The sequence below is a fragment of the Solanum lycopersicum genome, chromosome 2, assembly GCF_036512215.1.
Source record: "Solanum lycopersicum chromosome 2, SLM_r2.1".
Taxonomy (NCBI): domain Eukaryota; kingdom Viridiplantae; phylum Streptophyta; class Magnoliopsida; order Solanales; family Solanaceae; genus Solanum; species Solanum lycopersicum.
The window spans coordinates 62092615-62109916 of record NC_090801.1 but is presented as its reverse complement, the minus strand read 5'-3'; the positions used below and the strand labels follow the sequence as shown (position 1 = coordinate 62109916).

The 17302-nt window shown below is 36.0% G+C and overlaps 3 protein-coding genes and 1 non-coding gene across 4 annotated transcripts; 1 reads left to right on the top strand and 3 right to left on the bottom strand.

The window, feature by feature from the left end:
- LOC101243950 (uncharacterized) lies at positions 1 to 4482 on the top strand. The gene is made up of 7 exons (XM_004232550.5): positions 1 to 513; positions 662 to 824; positions 1243 to 1443; positions 1539 to 1784; positions 3283 to 3430; positions 3584 to 3812; positions 3903 to 4482. The coding sequence occupies exons 1-7, from the start codon at positions 198 to 200 to the stop codon at positions 4241 to 4243; spliced, it is 1644 nt and encodes a 547-aa protein (XP_004232598.2). The 5' UTR covers positions 1 to 197; the 3' UTR covers positions 4244 to 4482.
- A 601-nt stretch (positions 4483 to 5083) lies between these two features.
- On the bottom strand, positions 5084 to 5155 carry TRNAQ-UUG (transfer RNA glutamine (anticodon UUG)). The gene has a single exon. It is a non-coding gene; the product is annotated as a tRNA-Gln (tRNA).
- Positions 5156 to 6733: 1578 nt separating this feature from the next.
- LOC101244248 (glutaredoxin) lies at positions 6734 to 10648 on the bottom strand. Its single transcript, NM_001323560.1, has 3 exons — positions 10334 to 10648; positions 8978 to 9247; positions 6734 to 6954 (listed from the first exon to the last, which is right to left on the bottom strand). Exons 1-3 carry the CDS (start codon positions 10536 to 10538, stop codon positions 6899 to 6901), a joined length of 531 nt encoding a protein of 176 aa, NP_001310489.1. The 5' UTR covers positions 10539 to 10648; the 3' UTR covers positions 6734 to 6898.
- Positions 10649 to 10960: 312 nt separating this feature from the next.
- On the bottom strand, positions 10961 to 16914 carry LOC101244545 (uncharacterized). The gene is made up of 22 exons (XM_004232552.5): positions 16648 to 16914; positions 16423 to 16560; positions 15548 to 15627; positions 15043 to 15129; positions 14872 to 14922; positions 14684 to 14801; positions 14546 to 14602; positions 14356 to 14420; positions 14186 to 14269; positions 13962 to 14012; positions 13786 to 13848; positions 13649 to 13695; positions 13433 to 13502; positions 13299 to 13361; positions 12932 to 13021; positions 12822 to 12860; positions 12484 to 12711; positions 12291 to 12376; positions 12130 to 12178; positions 11904 to 11984; positions 11729 to 11822; positions 10961 to 11408 (listed from the first exon to the last, which is right to left on the bottom strand). Exons 2-22 carry the CDS (start codon positions 16538 to 16540, stop codon positions 11227 to 11229), a joined length of 1803 nt encoding a protein of 600 aa, XP_004232600.1. The 5' UTR covers positions 16541 to 16560; positions 16648 to 16914; the 3' UTR covers positions 10961 to 11226.
- Positions 16915 to 17302: the final 388 nt, after the last annotated feature.

Below are 17302 nucleotides of genomic sequence, written 5' to 3'. Positions count from 1 at the left end.
ATACATAGAAGTTAGAACATTTATGGTTATATAAGAGAACCAAAAATATCTAAAAATAAATATTCGCTTAATCAAAGAGGCTCAAATCATGACTTCATTACAAATCCAAATTAGATTCTAACATGTGACGGTGCGCGTGAAAAGTAAAAGAAAAAAGAAACGCAGATTGGATCCTGTACTGTTTACACTCTGAACAAATGAGGTCGCAGCTGGGATCTCGTCGGAGACGACTCTCTCCCCACCGCGCACTCATCGCCACCGCAGCTTTCACTGTCGTCGGACTATTGATCCTAACTTTGAGGTCCGTCGATCCGTCCACTCAGCTTCCAATCACCACCTCTGAAAACGTGAATGCTAAGCCAGCAGATACAAATCTTCACTCGAACCACTCCGATGCTCAACCACTAAAAACATGCGCAACCGTGGAGGAGATGGGCGAGGTGTTTCGCAGCGGGTTTTGGAAGGAAAGTTACAGAGTGAGGAAAATCATCGAAAGTCACTTTGCTATTAATGGTACTATTAAACTACATTTCATGCTATTTTATTGTTATCTATTCGATTTGTGAACCGAAGTTGTACTTATTTTTCCATGAAATTACTGGAAGAACTGTTATATGTTTGGACAATTAAGGAACACTAATAATTGTTTGTTTTTCTACAGGTGCTTCGAGAGTTCGATCTCTTCCGCCGGAGGAGTTCTGCAGACATGGTTTCGTGTTGGGAAAAGCATCAGAAGCAGGTTTTGGTAATGAGATGTACAAAATCTTAACTGCCGGAGCACTGAGTGTGATGTTGAACCGGTCGTTGATAATTGGGCAATCCAGGCATATTGGTTCTCTCTCAAGCCTTTCTATTTGTACTGTTTGTTGTATGTGTTTAGTTTCGGATTCCATATTTGTTGTTTCTTTCCCTCGTAGTTTTGATATTGAACTATTTCAGTCCACTTGGAAGCTACCCTCAATATAGATGCAGGGAATAACCAGTCCCTTTTGCATTTGCGCTTTCAGAAATATCTTTTATCTTATTCCAGTAGAATAACATGTCTTAATAGAAACACGATTTTGCTTCATTAGTGAGAAACTATTAAACACACACAAATGTACACATATGTATGCATTATATAGGTGAAGGTCTGTTTCTTCGCTCTAATAAATAAGTACTGATCATGCATTGCTCAAATTCTGCCTTAGTACTCCAGAAATATCTTCTTTATGTCTAATTTTTGCATTTTCAAAACTTCAGGGGTAGATTTCCTTTTGAGGATTTCATCTCTTACTCCAATCTTACCTTCACATTGAAAGAAATCAAGCACCTTTGGAGACAAAATGGTTGTCTGACCAAATATGGGAGGCATCTTGTTATCAGAATTGATGATTTCCAGAAGCCAGCACGAACTAATGTTCTGTGTAGCAATTGGAGGGTCTGGGAACAACCTATTATCTGGTAAATGAGAATATCATTCATGATCCTTCTTCTCTCCACTTGTCCAAAATTTTAACAAGAAAAGAGTATTCATTTGACTGACTTTGTTGGGACAGGTTCCAGAATACAACAGATGCTGTGGCTGCTCAATTTTTCTTGAAGAATGTACATGATGACATGAGGATAGCAGCATCCAATTTATTCGGGAAACCAGATGACCTTCACCATAGGCCTAATGTTTTTGGGGAGCTAATGAGACTTCTCATATTTCCGTCAGAGAATATTCAACATGCTGTGAACTGGGCATTGAGAAGTGGTGCTGACCCTGATATTGCTCTACACATGCGGATGCTTATGAATAGGTAGTGTACCTGGATTATCCTTCCATTCGACATATTATAAATTATTATTCTGATTTCTTATAAAAGAAAGAACACTCTCTGAAGTTGAATAATTTGCTTGGTCTCTTACCAGTGTTCTGTTGAGTAATGCCCCCTCCATGTTTTTGTAGTGATTGAGTTGCACTCAAATCATAGTCCAAACTAACCCAGGAAGATTGAATTGGAGGAAAAGGAGATTTGGCCGTACCTTCTTACAAAATTCTACAGTCCTCTCTTGCCACTTTAGTCACTCGAAGTCCTTCTGTCCCCCACCCCCCACCCCCACATCAGTTTCTTTCGTCAGTGACTTTTTCCTTTTGAATTCTCCAAATGAATGTGCATTGGATATTTGACAATTTTTATCTGAGATAGACTATAAAGCAATTTTTGTTGGATCTATTTTAATCTAGAATAGAAATGAGTCAAAAAGTATACAAGCTATTGATCACATTGTTTTCTATACCAGAATACTAGTTGCCTAAGACATTTAAGCTCCAAAGTTGAAGCTAGTTCCTTTAATCATAGAAGCTCCTGTTTTGTTCTGTCCTTGAAGTCCATATGGACCAGTGGCTATTTTAGAACGTAGTTCTATATCTTCTTCGCTCATCTTTCCCAATGCATGAATGAAGAAACATCATTAACCTCTGGCACTTTGTTTGATATTAGAGTGTAATTACAGTAGATAATCATTATTTCATAAGTTCATCTTTTATGCAATGTTCCGGAACTAGTGAAGGGAAAAGAAGAGAATGAAACTGAGAGTTTGAAAAAAAACCCTAATATTGTTTGGTTTGGATGATGGAAGAGCAAGAAAACGAGAGGTTAATTCTTATCCGGACCAAATAAAGGAAAGGAAAAACCTTCTGTCATTGCTTTGTGATAATTTCTTTCGTCCCTTAAACAACACATTGGTTTTTTGTTGGGCAACAATTGGAGCTCAAGAGAGGATTGTTGATTTTTGTAATTACTTTTACATTGGTTAAGTTGTTGTTCCAAATTTTCTTTTCATTTTGAATGGTGATGCTTAGGGGAAAACATTGCATTTTAATATTTTTATCTATCCAAATCTTATGATATTTGAAACTTTTAAAGGCCTCAGGATCTAGGTAATATGACCCCAATTTGGTCAGATGAGGTCAATAGTACACCGACTTGTATGGGGTTCTCCTTTTTTTTTTTGTGTGTGTTTGTGAATCAGAAAGAAAGTAAAAGGAGAATATTTCTACATGAAATTAGTTTATCCTCCCTTGAAACACTTGCAATTTATTACAATGATACATTTTTATAACAGAGGTTATCAAAGCTTTTTTGGTGCTGCTGTTCCTTTCCAACGAACCTGGATCATACATGTAGTGCTGGGATGATTGATGTTGTGTGTATTTCCCATTTTTGCAGTGTACAAATTTCAGTAGTCTGACAGATTGGCATGAGCCCGTACCCCTTAATTAATTATCAATATTCCTCCGTTGTATTTTCTCAGGTCCATTAGAGCAGTTCAAGCAGCCTTCTCTTGCATCAGAAAATCTGTCGAAAGTCTAAAATTGATCTCCAAGCCCAGAATAATTTTGGTTTCAGATAATCCTTCTCTAGTCAGAGATATTGCTCCAGATTTGAATCAGTTTGCAGAAGTAAGCTTCTTTTGTCAATTCCGCATTGCTTCATAATCTCTGAACACAACAGGAATCAGTAGTTATGACTTATGAGTGATTCAATCTGTAGTGCTCGACTTCAACAATCTGATGGATCTGGGTTATTGACATTCTTTCATTTGTTTTCGCTAGGTCCTTCACTTTGATTTCAAACACTTCAAAGGAAATATATCTGGCAACTCAAATTTTCATACTGTAGATTTTAGAACAAAGGATTGGGGTACAGCACCAAGATGGGTGGCATTTGTCGATTTCTTTCTTGCTTCACGTGCAAAACATGCGGTTATCTCTGGGGCACACCGGCGTGTTGGGACCACATTTGCTCAGCTGGTTGCAGCGTTGGCTGCAGCTAACAACCTTGGTACTTTTGTAACTTCGCAGTGGTTTAGTTTCCAGCTGTAGTTGAATATGCCCCTTTTTTAAATTTCTCACTCAAATATATCTTTCTCAGAAGAAGAAAGATCCTCTGCTGGATCAAACTTCACCTTCCTCAGTAGCTTCCAGAGTAACTTGCTTAGAGAAGGCCTAAAGAATCAGATTGGTTGGGGGCACGTGTGGAACCGATTTGCTGGTACATTGAGCTGCCACAACCAATCAAGGCAATGTGCTCGTACTCCAATTCTTCCGCCTGCATGGTGGGATGGACTTTGGCAGTCACCTATTCCACGGGATGTGAACAGAATGGAAGCATATGGCATCCATCTTTCTGGTTTTGGGACATTTGATGACAATCAGCTACACTCTTTCTGCAGTACGAGGAAAAAACCTGTGCTTACCATTCCATTAATATAGATATATGTTGCTAGCTACATTCATTGGGAGATATCTCCTAGTTAGGCTGATTTTGTATTGCCATTCAGCTATTGTTTTCAATCGATTTGCACTCATTGAGCTGATGATTTGTGGAATGCATGGTGGAATGTTGTTGTATTCCAAATGGCCTGACAGTTCTTAAAAACTTTACTGAATATATAGTTACCAACAATATTGGTACTATCAGCTATGCCAAAAAAATTTATAATTACCTACAATATTGGTAAGCTGTGCCACATTCTAGAGTAGTAGTCGGAGTTGACCATACGAATCTTTGTTATCAATTTTGCTTCAGTTGGATCATCTATTTCATTCTAATATTCAATTCGGTTCTTTTTAATTACTACATCTTTATGCTTTCTGTTATATATATTCATTGATGGACAACTTTCACATATAGCAAACAAAAAATTTATATTTGTATGCGATAGTAAAGTTTGCATAATTGTGCTCCATAGCAAATATAAAATTGTATAATTTGCTATACATATACAATTGTATAATTCGCTATCCTATTTCACTGCGATTGTATAACGAACAATTGTATAATTCGCTGCCTATTTCGCTGCAATACTTTTATAAAATTTGCTTTGCATACAGTTGAATCGAATTAAAATGTATATATATTGCATAATTATAAGTGTATGGCAAGAAGATATATGTTTTTCTCTCGCTTACAAAAACAGAAACAAAATATACACTTTTGTTGTATAAAGCTAGTGAAAATTGTATTTCACTGCAATTGTATAAACTTTAGGTAAAGTTTGCTATGGAGTACAATTAAATCAAACTCTAGCTATTAGGCTGAAAAATAAAAACAGGTCCTACCGGGAGTCGAACCCAGGTCGCTGGATTCAAAGTCCAGAGTGCTAACCACTACACCATAGAACCGGATGATGTTGATCTACAACTTAAAATCTTAATATATTCTGAGTGTGATATTCTGAAACTTTAGGCTTTGAGTTCTGTTGTCATTTGTCAATCCAAAGAAAAATGTTGTGTTCAACACCATCTTCGTCATATCACTTTTGTAAACAGCAATGTGTTGTTCCATTCTTGGTTACGACTGTTGAGTTGATGCTTCCCAAAAATCTCTTTTTAGTTATTTAAGTATCATTTTTAGCAGAAAACATTCTTTAATTATATCCAAATTTAAACTATATTCTTAAGTATCATTTTTAGCATATAACATTCTTTAAGTATTTGTCAGTAAACAACTTTCATCCTTTTACTTGAATAAGTCGTCCCTTCTAATTGTTATTCTTAGATATGCCAAGAATATTATCGTGAACTTTTTCTTAATTGAGTTAAGAATTATGCAAAATCTTTTAATTTGACCCTTTTTTTCATTCATTTTCTTATAATTTTAATTGAAAATATTATTAATTTAAATATGTTTCAGGTATAGTTCAAAATAATTAATCTCCAACTTTTTTCTATTATGAAAAAGACAAATTATGTACGCTCACACCTTCCAATCATTTTTTGTTGCAATAAGCAACAGTGTCTATTTTTTTTTCAAGAACTTCTTGTAGAAAGTAATGAAATTATGCATAATAACTTTTGTTGATAGTCACGTTAACTACTCATGTTTTCATAAGATCCCTTAGTTTTTTGACAATATCTAACAAAAAGATGAAAGTTGTTCACTTACAAATACTTAAAGAATGTTTTATGCTAAAAATGATACTTTAAGGATGTAGTTTAAGCTTAGGTATAGTTAAAGGATGTTTTTTTGCTAAAAATAATATTTTAAGGATGTCGTTTAAGTTTGGAGTATAGTTAAAAGATGTATTTGACCAAAAAACTCTACTTAATTAACACTATTATCCACGGTCTCTTTCTGTTATTGATTTGAACATCTAGTGTTGAGACAGTGGAGATATCTTATCACTTGGAATTCTACATTCATACGAACATCTTCAAACAAATTCTCAGTTTTGCCTAACTGTTTATGTTAGCTATGTTTTATATTTTGGCCATGCAGATATTTTTTCCTGAAGCAACGTTTAATTTTTACTTGGGTTTGGACATGTAGCTATGACTTCTCAGTGAGGATTTAGTAGATAAAGTTCGTAATTTTGAATTATTCTGTTATTTTCCCTTTTCTGTTGAAGAGCTTGTAATTGGAGTTGACGCTCTATTAAGCCAAGAAACGTGCAAAAGCAACAGCCCTACTCAATCAAATCCAAAAAAAAAAAAATCAAGATTTGGAAGTTCTAAAATAAGAAATGTTTGTATCTACCAACTGCATCAATGCTGAGTCCGGGGGGAAGGGATGGAGTGTAGTGTAAGCATTCTACCATAACCAAGCATCAGTGGTCTGATTCCACGACTCAAACCTGTGACTACAGGTCAGACAAAGACAATTTTACCGTTACATCAATGATTCCATTTTTTACCTGTCAAATTATGCCCTAAAAGTATCACATACTACGCCTCTCCTGCACACTCTGCAATGATTACTAAGTAGATGCAATTGAAAACCACATCTTCCAAGATGTATTCATATCTTAAAGTTCAGTCCTTGAAGAGGAAATAAACATAGTAAAATATTTTCATCATCTGCAGTAAGAACAACAGACACCTGATAGTCCATACAATTTAATAATGGGCTTATTACATCTGAATCCATCAGGAGCACAATGTCCTTTCTAGCAATTCTTGCAACTCTCCGCTCTTGTATGCTTCTGTAATAATAAAACAATGCAACTTGTTAGTCTCCATTCAGTATGAATCAAAACTTGGCACGAACCATGATGACAGCAATTGCATTCAGTGCTCAAAATTGTCTTCGAGATGAAGAGATGAAGGCTGAAGTAAATTCCAAAAAACTTAATCTAGACACAGCAAGAGGTGTGAAGTTCATGTCTTGTCTAGCATCTGGTTGCAAGCTTGAATAGACAGTACTAGATACGGAGTTCAGGATGTTGCTTTAACTTAGGTATAATAACAGTAATTGTGTTTGAAATTTTAGTATGGATCACATCAAAGTTTAAGATTTGAATAGTTAAATGAATTAAGATTCACAAAAGATGTATAAAGTAATAATATAGGAGGAAGCATGTCAAACATTTTAGAATATCCCCAAAATGGAAAGAGTTTCACATACATTGAAACAGATGGTGTAAAATATAAAGTCTTGTTCATGATACATATTTTTTCTATTAACTTTTCTACGAGTAGCTTAAACCCGTGTGAACTGATCATTTGATCCAAGGAGTAACAATCTACTATCTAGCAACAAGTGCCAAACAAAGTCATTTACATTTTCAACGAGGATAACTATAACTGGAAGGTGTGAACTCAATGTAACTATGTAAAAATAAAAAAAAGTACTCTGTTCACTATTATTTGTCCACTATTCCAAAATAGATTTTCACTATTACTTGTCCACTATTCCAAAAATAGATTTTCACTTTTACTTGTCACTGATCTAAGTCATAAACTCGGAACCTAACAGACTGATCTTGACAGAAGGAAAAGGTAGTCTTTCCCAGTGAAATCCTTTTCCATTTAATCGGTGTACACTATTGAGGCAGGACGGTAAATGTTGAACCTCCGTGGAAGTTCATCCGGAAGACAAAATCTGCCATAAAAGTAGCCTTCTTTGGGTGGACAATAGTATGGAACTTGTAATAACTCAAGATTATCAAACAACAAAAGGGCGAATATGTGGAGCAGCGGCAACTACATGTGCATTCCATGAGCAAAATCAGTAAACAGCTTTTTCTACACTATGAGGCAGCCAAAGATATCTAGAATATGTTTTCTTTGGATGTCTGCAATGAATCAGGTCATATCTAGACAATTCTTGAATGCCCATCCATATGGAAAACCTTCCTAATTAGAAAGGCAGTTAGGGAACATTTGGGATACAATCCCTTTGTTGTGTTCTCATATAGAGTCAACTTATAGATATTACTAATTAGGGACCTTACATTGAGGAACTTGGCAATAAGAGAGCAATTTGATAAAAGTACAATAGGGTTAGCAATCTAGATGCAAGACTCAAGAGGTAGCAAAGATTTTCTTACCCATCACATTTTTAAAAAAAAATTGAAAAGAGAAGCCATTTTAAGGTTGGCCCACTATCCCCATTTTTCAAAGGCCGCAGTTGGTCCAAAGGGCAGGATCCAGACAGATTTCTTGGTATTAAAAAAACCAGTTAAAGACTTCAAAGGATGTGAACGAATGGAAAAAAGGATCAGCTTAGCAGTTGCGTGTTTGGGGAAGAGAAGATATGATCGACAAGGTGAACTATGTGGTGTAGGAGGTTGAATTGACTACTGAGTACAGAGAATTCTACATTCTGTCCAAGTTATTTATGGTAGTTATACCAGTTCTTCTCAGCAACAAAGTGCTCAATCCCCAATTTCAAGAGTTATGATGATTCACCATATTAAGAACAAAACTTCAACTTGACAGTAGTTCATCAACATAGTAAACAACTAAGGAAGTATAAACCATGTACTACACCTTCCAGTTTGGTAACATAACCTAAAAACACAAAAAACTGTTCTTAGGGACCAAGATTAGAATCCAGGCAAACACAAAAGACACTAGATGATCTCTTCCCATCTACCTCAACTTTGATGGGCAAAGTTACTTGTAACTGTGTTGGTGGGAGGTAGCAGGTACACATAAAGAGTCGAGGGGTGCAAATAATTCAAAAGTTCTGATGCATATTGAAGTATCAATTTGTATACCTACCTACAACAATGTCACAGCCACCAAAGAACTCTCCATCAATGTAGAGTTGTGGAAAGGTTGGCCAACTGGAATACTCCTTCAATCCTTGACGAAGTGCTTCATTTTCAAGGATATTTAGTGTCTCGAAGGGTGCATTTAGTGCTTTTAATATCTGAACCACTGTATTTGAGAATCCGCATTGAGGAAATTCCTTGGTCCCCTTCATGAACAACACGATTTTTTGTGATGTGACAACCTTATCCAGCGTAGACTTCAAGTTAGGATCCAGAGCTACAAGACATGAAAGTGAATAAAACACATGTCAGCAATTCTTAGATGAGTGACTTACTACCTCGGCTATTCTTAAATGAAAACATAAGTTGTACATTCCAAGCATAATAAGAGAAATATATAAATATGCAATGATAAATAAACACAAAATGAGCAAAAGGACGCCCTGTATAACATAACATCACAAGAACATAGATGCACACAACCTGGAGTAGCCATAAGGTTGGGGGAAGATTTCTCTGACACTCTTTTGTAGGCATAAATTGATAGATAGTACAGTTATATGTATCCTTTACTTAAAACCATCAAGCAAACATCCATTCTTCAAAAGCCTGATTGATAGGATGTAATTTACCAAAGATTTCTATTTCAACAAGTCCATCCTTGCCATCACAACTTTTCTAAGTAACGACAAAGAATGCCAACATAATAGACTTGCAATATCCTCAAATACGATCTTTTCCCTCTAAGTCTTGCCTCATTAATTGCTCCGGCTAGCAATTAAGGGTCTTTCATTCTAAGTGAGCTTCTACCACCAAATAGACTATCAACAAACTTATTCATATCTAACATACCTTGCACAAAACTTTAAACTTTCTCTCCACCTAGGAGACTAAGCTCCCCATAGAGGACTGGTAAGAACTTAAGTCTAACTGGCCAAGTATTTCTACTTGGGATCTTGGCCTACTATGATAGATGCTTAAAATAATGGGTAACTTACTTACTCAGCTATTTACTCTGTTTGCAATTTGCAATAAGGATAAGAATTACATCATAGACAGCTAAATTTGAATCTAAAGATTCACTTTTTCGTCAAATGAAACAACCCCGAATTCTGCTTAAGAAACATAATTTAGACATGACAATAAACTGATAGTATAACTTACTACTAACAGAAAATGCATTAATATACAACTAATTAACGTAGCAGAAAGCAATTACGTCCAACACCATAAAAAAGTTTAGATTTCTCCGTCCTTCAATCAGAGAAAGTAGTACTAAAATAATTGCAGTGGAAGAAATAAGCACAGAACGATTGAAAACCCTATAAGTTGGAATATATGATGATGCGAAATTAAATTTTACCAGATAGACAACGAAGGGATCTTAACCGTCCATCCCGTTTGCCGGTAGCAATTGAGCTACTGGGAATGGCCGAGCTCTGAAGAGCACGACCGGAATGAACCGTAGGAAACGACAGAAAGACATCGGTCGTACGTTGAGCTGCCGAGGTTGTAGTACTCCTGATAACGGAGGGGAGTTGCCATTGAAGCGAAATTCCGAGCGACATCCTCACTTTCCTGTGAAGTCTTCTTTCACACGAATCAGCGCTAATCTATCCCTATGCCATTAAACAGTCAAGCGCTCATAACCGTAGATTTACTTTACAAAGACCCACCCAAAAAAAAAAAAGAGTAAATTATCAATTTAATAGTAGAAAAATGCGATAACTTAACTTCATTTGTAATTTTGCCGTATTAAATTTTTTATACTCTTTGTCGTTACTCCCAAGATAATTCCTTATAAATTTGTACTAGTGTTGTTTAAAAGTCTATTTTTGCTAGAAGGCAATTGTTATATGGAAAATCAAACAAAATAGTTGGCTTCTCCCCTAGCCTTTTAGCGAAATAATTTTAGGTAGGTATAAAGAGAACATCAACAAAAACTTAAAGTGGATAGAGATGCCATCTCAAGAACTTCATAAAGATCGAATTAGGAGCAATCCAATCTTTTACTACCAAACACAAGTTTCATGTTGGAGCAGGTAATCAAAAGAGTTTTTTAATCGTTCAAAGTAAATGCCTAAATTAAACTTGCTGCCGCTACAACTCCGTAACAAAGACCGGAATTTAGCTCTATAACTAGATAGCCTTAACGAGAGAAGCTGTAAAACCTATACATATCGACTGGAAGAAAGGCACTAGCAAAATTTGATCGATCACAAGGCCATTGACCCCAATAGTGTTTTTACTGTTTCCTTAGACATGTACACCATTCCCATTGCGATAAATCCCATCTAAAGATCCATTGGCAAGAGTCGTTCCATTTCCATTTCGATGCAATTTTTCGCCAGATGCTGTACCATTGCTAAGTCCATGAGTCGGTGTTCCACCCTTCTTCAGGAGACAATCAAGCTGCCCGCATGCTGCTGCTATAAGCCCTGTTCAGAGAAATAGGAATAACACATCATAACGAAGAGCATTACATTCAAAACAAGAGACTACTCATAACCATTAGGAGCTGGACGTCACGGTTAAAAAGACCTTCATTCACTTAATTCCTTCAAAGTACCAATCGTTAGTTTTATGTCTACAAATCAAATAATCTAAGATTGTATACATTGACTTTTCTGGATCAACTAGAAGCGAGCCACATATTGAAATGCAAATACAAATGTTGAAATGATACTTCCAAAGTTCCAAAGTAAGCATCAGGTATTCTAGCTGGCTATGAGCGGAAGGATAAAGCAGGGAGGAATACCTAAGAACACGGCAGACGGTTTTCCTGGCCTTGATTTAAATTCAGGATGAAATTGAACGCCAATAAAGTACGGATGATTAGGCAGCTCAACAATCTGTACAAGAAATAGAAAATTAAATCAATAATACTACGAGTATCTAGCATGAATTCGTAATACAATCAGACAAAGGTTCACCTCCATGCGACGACCAGTTTCATCTTTGCCAGTGAAAGAAAGGCCAGCATCTTCAAATTGCTGCACCATATCAGGATTCACCTACACAGCACAAAATAAGTTTTGAGCATACGTCCCTTGCTAAAGATATCACATCTTATAGTCCACATATAGTTAAACCAGTCCACCTAGCTGTGCAATAGTTACACCACTGTTCCAATTTACAGAAGAAAAAAAAGTGGTGTACCTCATATCTATGACGGTGCCTCTCATCTACAAAGCTCTGGTTGCCAAATCTGAGAAAAGATATAGTTTAGCCACTTGGTAATATCAATAGAAGCCCTCCAAGAATGGCTTCAAATCAAAATATAGCCAATGCAGTGCGGTTGGAGGAAAGGAAGTACTTACAATTTTGTAGATTTAGAATCTCTGACTTGAAAATAAGTTCTTCTTGATCCAAGACGCATTGTACCCCCCATATGCGTTTTTGAACCCTGTGAATATGGTCTACAGATTAATATAGACAGTACTAAAATGAGACCTAAAATACATAAAAGTCATGAGAAAAATTCATGATTAACGGGAAGTGTCAGAACTTAACCTCCGGCATGAAAATTACACAAGGATTCGGAGTGTTGGGATCAAACTCTGTACTGTTCGCATCTTGCAACCCAAGAATAGATCTAGCATACTCAATAACAGCAATTTGCATGCCTAAACATATGCCCAGGTAAGGAATCCTGTTTTCACGTGCGTATTTGGCAGCAAGTATTTTACCCTCCACACCTCTATCACCAAATCCTCCGGGAACTAGTACAGCATCCGCCCCCTATTAACAGATGACTCTCCGTCAGACGTCACAAGAGTATATAAGACTAAGTAGGGGTACTAAAGTAAGCTCAGCTATCATATAACGTTGAGGAATCAGACTATCCGAACCTTCAGCAAATTCCACGAATTTCTATAATTTTCAGGATTCTGCAATTGGAAGTTAAAAGTCAGCTTGTCATACAAGATATAAAGCAACACAAAGACAGACAAAAAAATACCTCTTTGGCAGTTTCATTTTCAAGGTCACTGGCTGGAACCCAATCGACAAAGAGTTTCCTGCGGCAAGCTACAGAGGAATGCAAAAGAGCCTGAAAGGACAAACAATAAATCAAACAGATGGTTATTAACTCTAGGGAGAAACTATATGAATTTAAAAAAGACAGACTACAGCAATTGCCTAAAAGTAATGAGATCAAAACGAGAAGCGCATTAGAGCAGAGGAAAGTGTTTGTTTATTCTATACTGGAAAGTGTTTGAGGGGCTAACCACATAAACACAACAAAAATCACATGAGTAGATAAGAGCAAGTAAAAAGTGTCAGTTGATCTAGATTTGACTTAAGAGAAGTCTACATGAGATATTCACCTTCAGTACTGAGAGATACGAATCTGAAAGTCCAGTGTACTTTCCCACCATGGCAACTCTAACCTGTATGGATGGCAAATATGAGATAAACTCCTAAAGGGAAAGAGAATTAGCATATATATCCTGTGACATACTGGCTCATGTAGTCTGTCACAAAGTTCAGTCCGAGATGTCCATTCTCCAAAGACAGGTTCCCGAGCAACTCTACAAATGACAAAAACCAAAATATATTACCATACACGAAATGTCACAAAAGTGAAGATACTAAAAGCTGAAGATTGAAGACTATATGTCATTAATGTACATAACAGAAACGAAAGACATTTGAAGTGGAGCTCATCAGGCATTACCCTTTAAGATTCAGCACTTTCAGAATTGCTTCATGGGCCTTCTGGTCCTGGTCCAACGAAGAAAATACTTTTTTTCTTAAAACTCACTCTGAAAATTTATGCAAAAACATCAAAATAAGAGTACCAACACTACTCACTCTTAAAATCAAAGGAACTCGCCAAATGTTTGAAGCATCATAAAGACTGATGATGCTATCAACCTGGAAACCAAGATACACAGAACTTCAGCAACAGGGAATCACATATAATAGATGGCCAGATAAAAGATATAGGTGTTCGGAGATATAGATTGTATAGAGAAAGAAAACAATACCGGAACATGGCAAAAACGGGAAAGTTTCTCCTTCACGTTATCATCAAGTGCCTAAATAAGAAAACAAACTTCAAAAGCTGAACTTGACAAACCTAAACATCTGACAAAAGAAAGACAAATGGTATATATGTAGATAGCGAGAGAGAAAGCTGATGAAAAGACACACTTAGAGAGTAATATATAAATATATATATGTAGAGAGCGAAAGCGAGAGAGAGAGAGACCGTTGTGCTCCGGCAGGCTAAAATATTTGGAGTCAGTCCCAGGCTTCTCAAACCCCTGACGCTGTGTTGAGTTGGCTTTGTTTTCTGAATATTAAAAAAAGCTTAGGCACTCAACTAACTAGTTACTTTAAAGGGAAGATTCATGTAAATACACTTTGATCAGAAGCTACCTGCTCACCAACTACATTCAAAACGGGCACAAGGCTGACATGTATCAAGCAAAAATTTCCAGCACCTAAGAAGCAACAAATTGAAATTTTTTTATTGCATTCAAGCACTAAAATTAACAGTTGCATTTCCTGGGGCACAAAATACATTATATGGTGATGTCATAGTTCAAACTTGGACTTGCAACCTTACCTACACGATATGAGAATTGTCCTAAAGCTTCAATAAATGGCATAGACTCAATATCTCCTGCACAAGGATCAGTTACTTTGAGAAAACAGATCCATAAACAACTTATCATGCCTACTGTCAAACATCATTTGACCATACCTATAGTTCCACCCAGTTCTATAACACAAACATCAGCTGGACTATCCTCTCCATCAACTGGTATGACAGCCACACGTTCAATCCACTCTTGAATGGCATCTGTAATGTGAGGGACGACCTAAACAAGTGGGCAGATTAGTAACAGTATAACTTAATAAATGAAAATGTACTCTGGAAGAGCGACAAACCTGAACAGTCTTCCCCAAATAATCTCCTTTTCTCTCCTTATCAAGAACAGACTGAAAATGAAAATTCAAACAGTTTCTCAAGCTAAACATTTTGCTTTCATTACATGAATTTGACGAAGCATGAATCCATAAAATCTTGTAGGAAGAAATTTCCGATTATTGACAACATACCTGGTAAATTTTTCCAGTAGTTATATTGTTGTCACGTGTCAACTTAATATCCAGAAAGCGTTCATAGTTACCAAGGTCTAGGTCCACCTACAAAACCAAAGAAAATAAAGCAATTATCTATAGGCATCGACACAAATAAATTCCACTTCATCTTTCCTGAGTCTAAAAACAATAATGTTTGTCTCTACTCTCTCTATATAAAAGTTGACACAATAACAATAAAACAGAGCAATCGGAAGTTTTTCCCCTAAATGAAAAACAAGAGCTATGAGTAACACTATCAGGGAAGAGAGCCGCGATCAGAAAATTAAGTAACATGTTAAGGTCAAGCTAGAAAGACTATACTGCAAGATATCACATTTATAAGTTCAAAGTTTAAAGAACTTGTTCCAGCTCTGACCACTCCACCTCACCTCTACAGATGTCTAGAGAGAAGATGAAACAAAATCTATTTCAGCACAGAAAAGCACTAATGAATTGATAATGTGAAAGATTACTGACTAACCTCTCCACCATCGTCCAAGACAAATACTTCTCCATGCTCAAATGGAGACATTGTTCCAGCATCAGTGTTCAAGTAAGGATCTGAAACAAGGGAAATCCGATGAAAAAGCAGAATAGATACATACCATGACAATTAATATAACTTGTTAAGAACAAACAAACCAAAAACAGCTTGTCAGAACAAATACAATTAGGGTTGGTTAGTAAATGGTTTCTGATAAAGAAAATGCTTGAAACTTTACCAACTTAGCATCGATGCCACATAAGGAACCTAACGAAAAGCAATGCTCCCTAACAAGGAAAACTTATCAACTTTCTTGGCTTCTTCTTTGTACAAAGAGTAGTTTAAGGTTCCGTTAGAAAAATTTAAAAATACAATTAGGGTTGGGATGGTAAATGGTTTCTGATCAAAAAAATTCTTGAAACTTTACCAACTTAGCATGCATACTACACGAAGAACATAAAGAAAAGCCATGCTCCCTAACACAAAAAAAATTATCAACTTTCTTGGCTTCTCCTTTGCACAAACAGTAGTTCAAGATTCCGTCGAAAAGTTCAAAAATACAATTAAGTTTGGGGTAGTAAATGGTTTATGATCAAGAAAATGCTTGATATTTAACCAACTTAGCATCGATGCCACAAAAAGAAGATAAAGAAAAGCATTGCTGCCTAGTTAAGGAAAACTTATTAAGTTTCTTGGCTTCTCCTTTGCACAAATAGTAGTTCAAGATTTCGTCCGAAAAGTTTTTTTCAAAAAATAACAATAATATTCTCTTGGCCCAAAATTCCCATTCACATAGACCAGAGTAAAATGACTCTGTTAGTCTGTTACAAGAAACAGGGTATATATATATTATAAAATCAGCTGAAACAAACCTATCTTAATGGAAGTAACGCGAAGACCACAGCACTTAAGGATAAGACCGATACTACTGGCGGTAACTCCTTTACCGAGCCCGCTAACCACTCCTCCTGTAACCAACACATACTTCATCTCTGATTCTCCTCGTCAATCTACAATGAATAGTAACACTATATCAACTGTTTTCGCTGCAGAAACTTAGAATGTAGAGAGAATATATACATAGCAATTAGCTTTACCTACTAAAGATGGATTTGAAATTACCCGCCGCACCGAACAGCAAGCTGTGTGTAAACTTTGCTGAGATATGAAGGAAAAGAGAATGGCAAAGGAGAAGGAAGAATGGTAGGAGAGAATGATGGCGGAAACTTTGTTAGGTATGAAATATGAAGCGATGGCGGCTTTATGGCTATATGTATTAAAATGTCAGGGCGAAAGAGAGGATTTCCCTAGTCCCTCTTTCAAAACTATATAATAAAAATGGAAAATGTTATAAATTAGTATTTCTTTCCTTTGAAAAATTATTTATTTTTTTACCTAGTCCTTTATTATCTAGGTATTGACTAGGCACGTTCTTAATAAATCGTTTATTCCAATAAATTTGAGTACTAATAGTACTGCCTATCACTCTCGTTTGAATTTGAAATTTAATCAGTTTTGAACATCTATTTTACTTTTAAAATTCTGTGAATAAAAGTGACTTAAAAATAAGTTTTTAATTTATTGTCGAACGTTTATTTAATATAAAATACAATATTGAAAGAAAATGATAAACTTAGCTGATTTGTTAGAAATTAGAATGGATAAATAACATTATTATGAAAGCAAACGTAAGGTATAATATTTGTTAAAAAATTAGTTCAAGAATATGCTGTCTTATCCAAAACTTTTCCA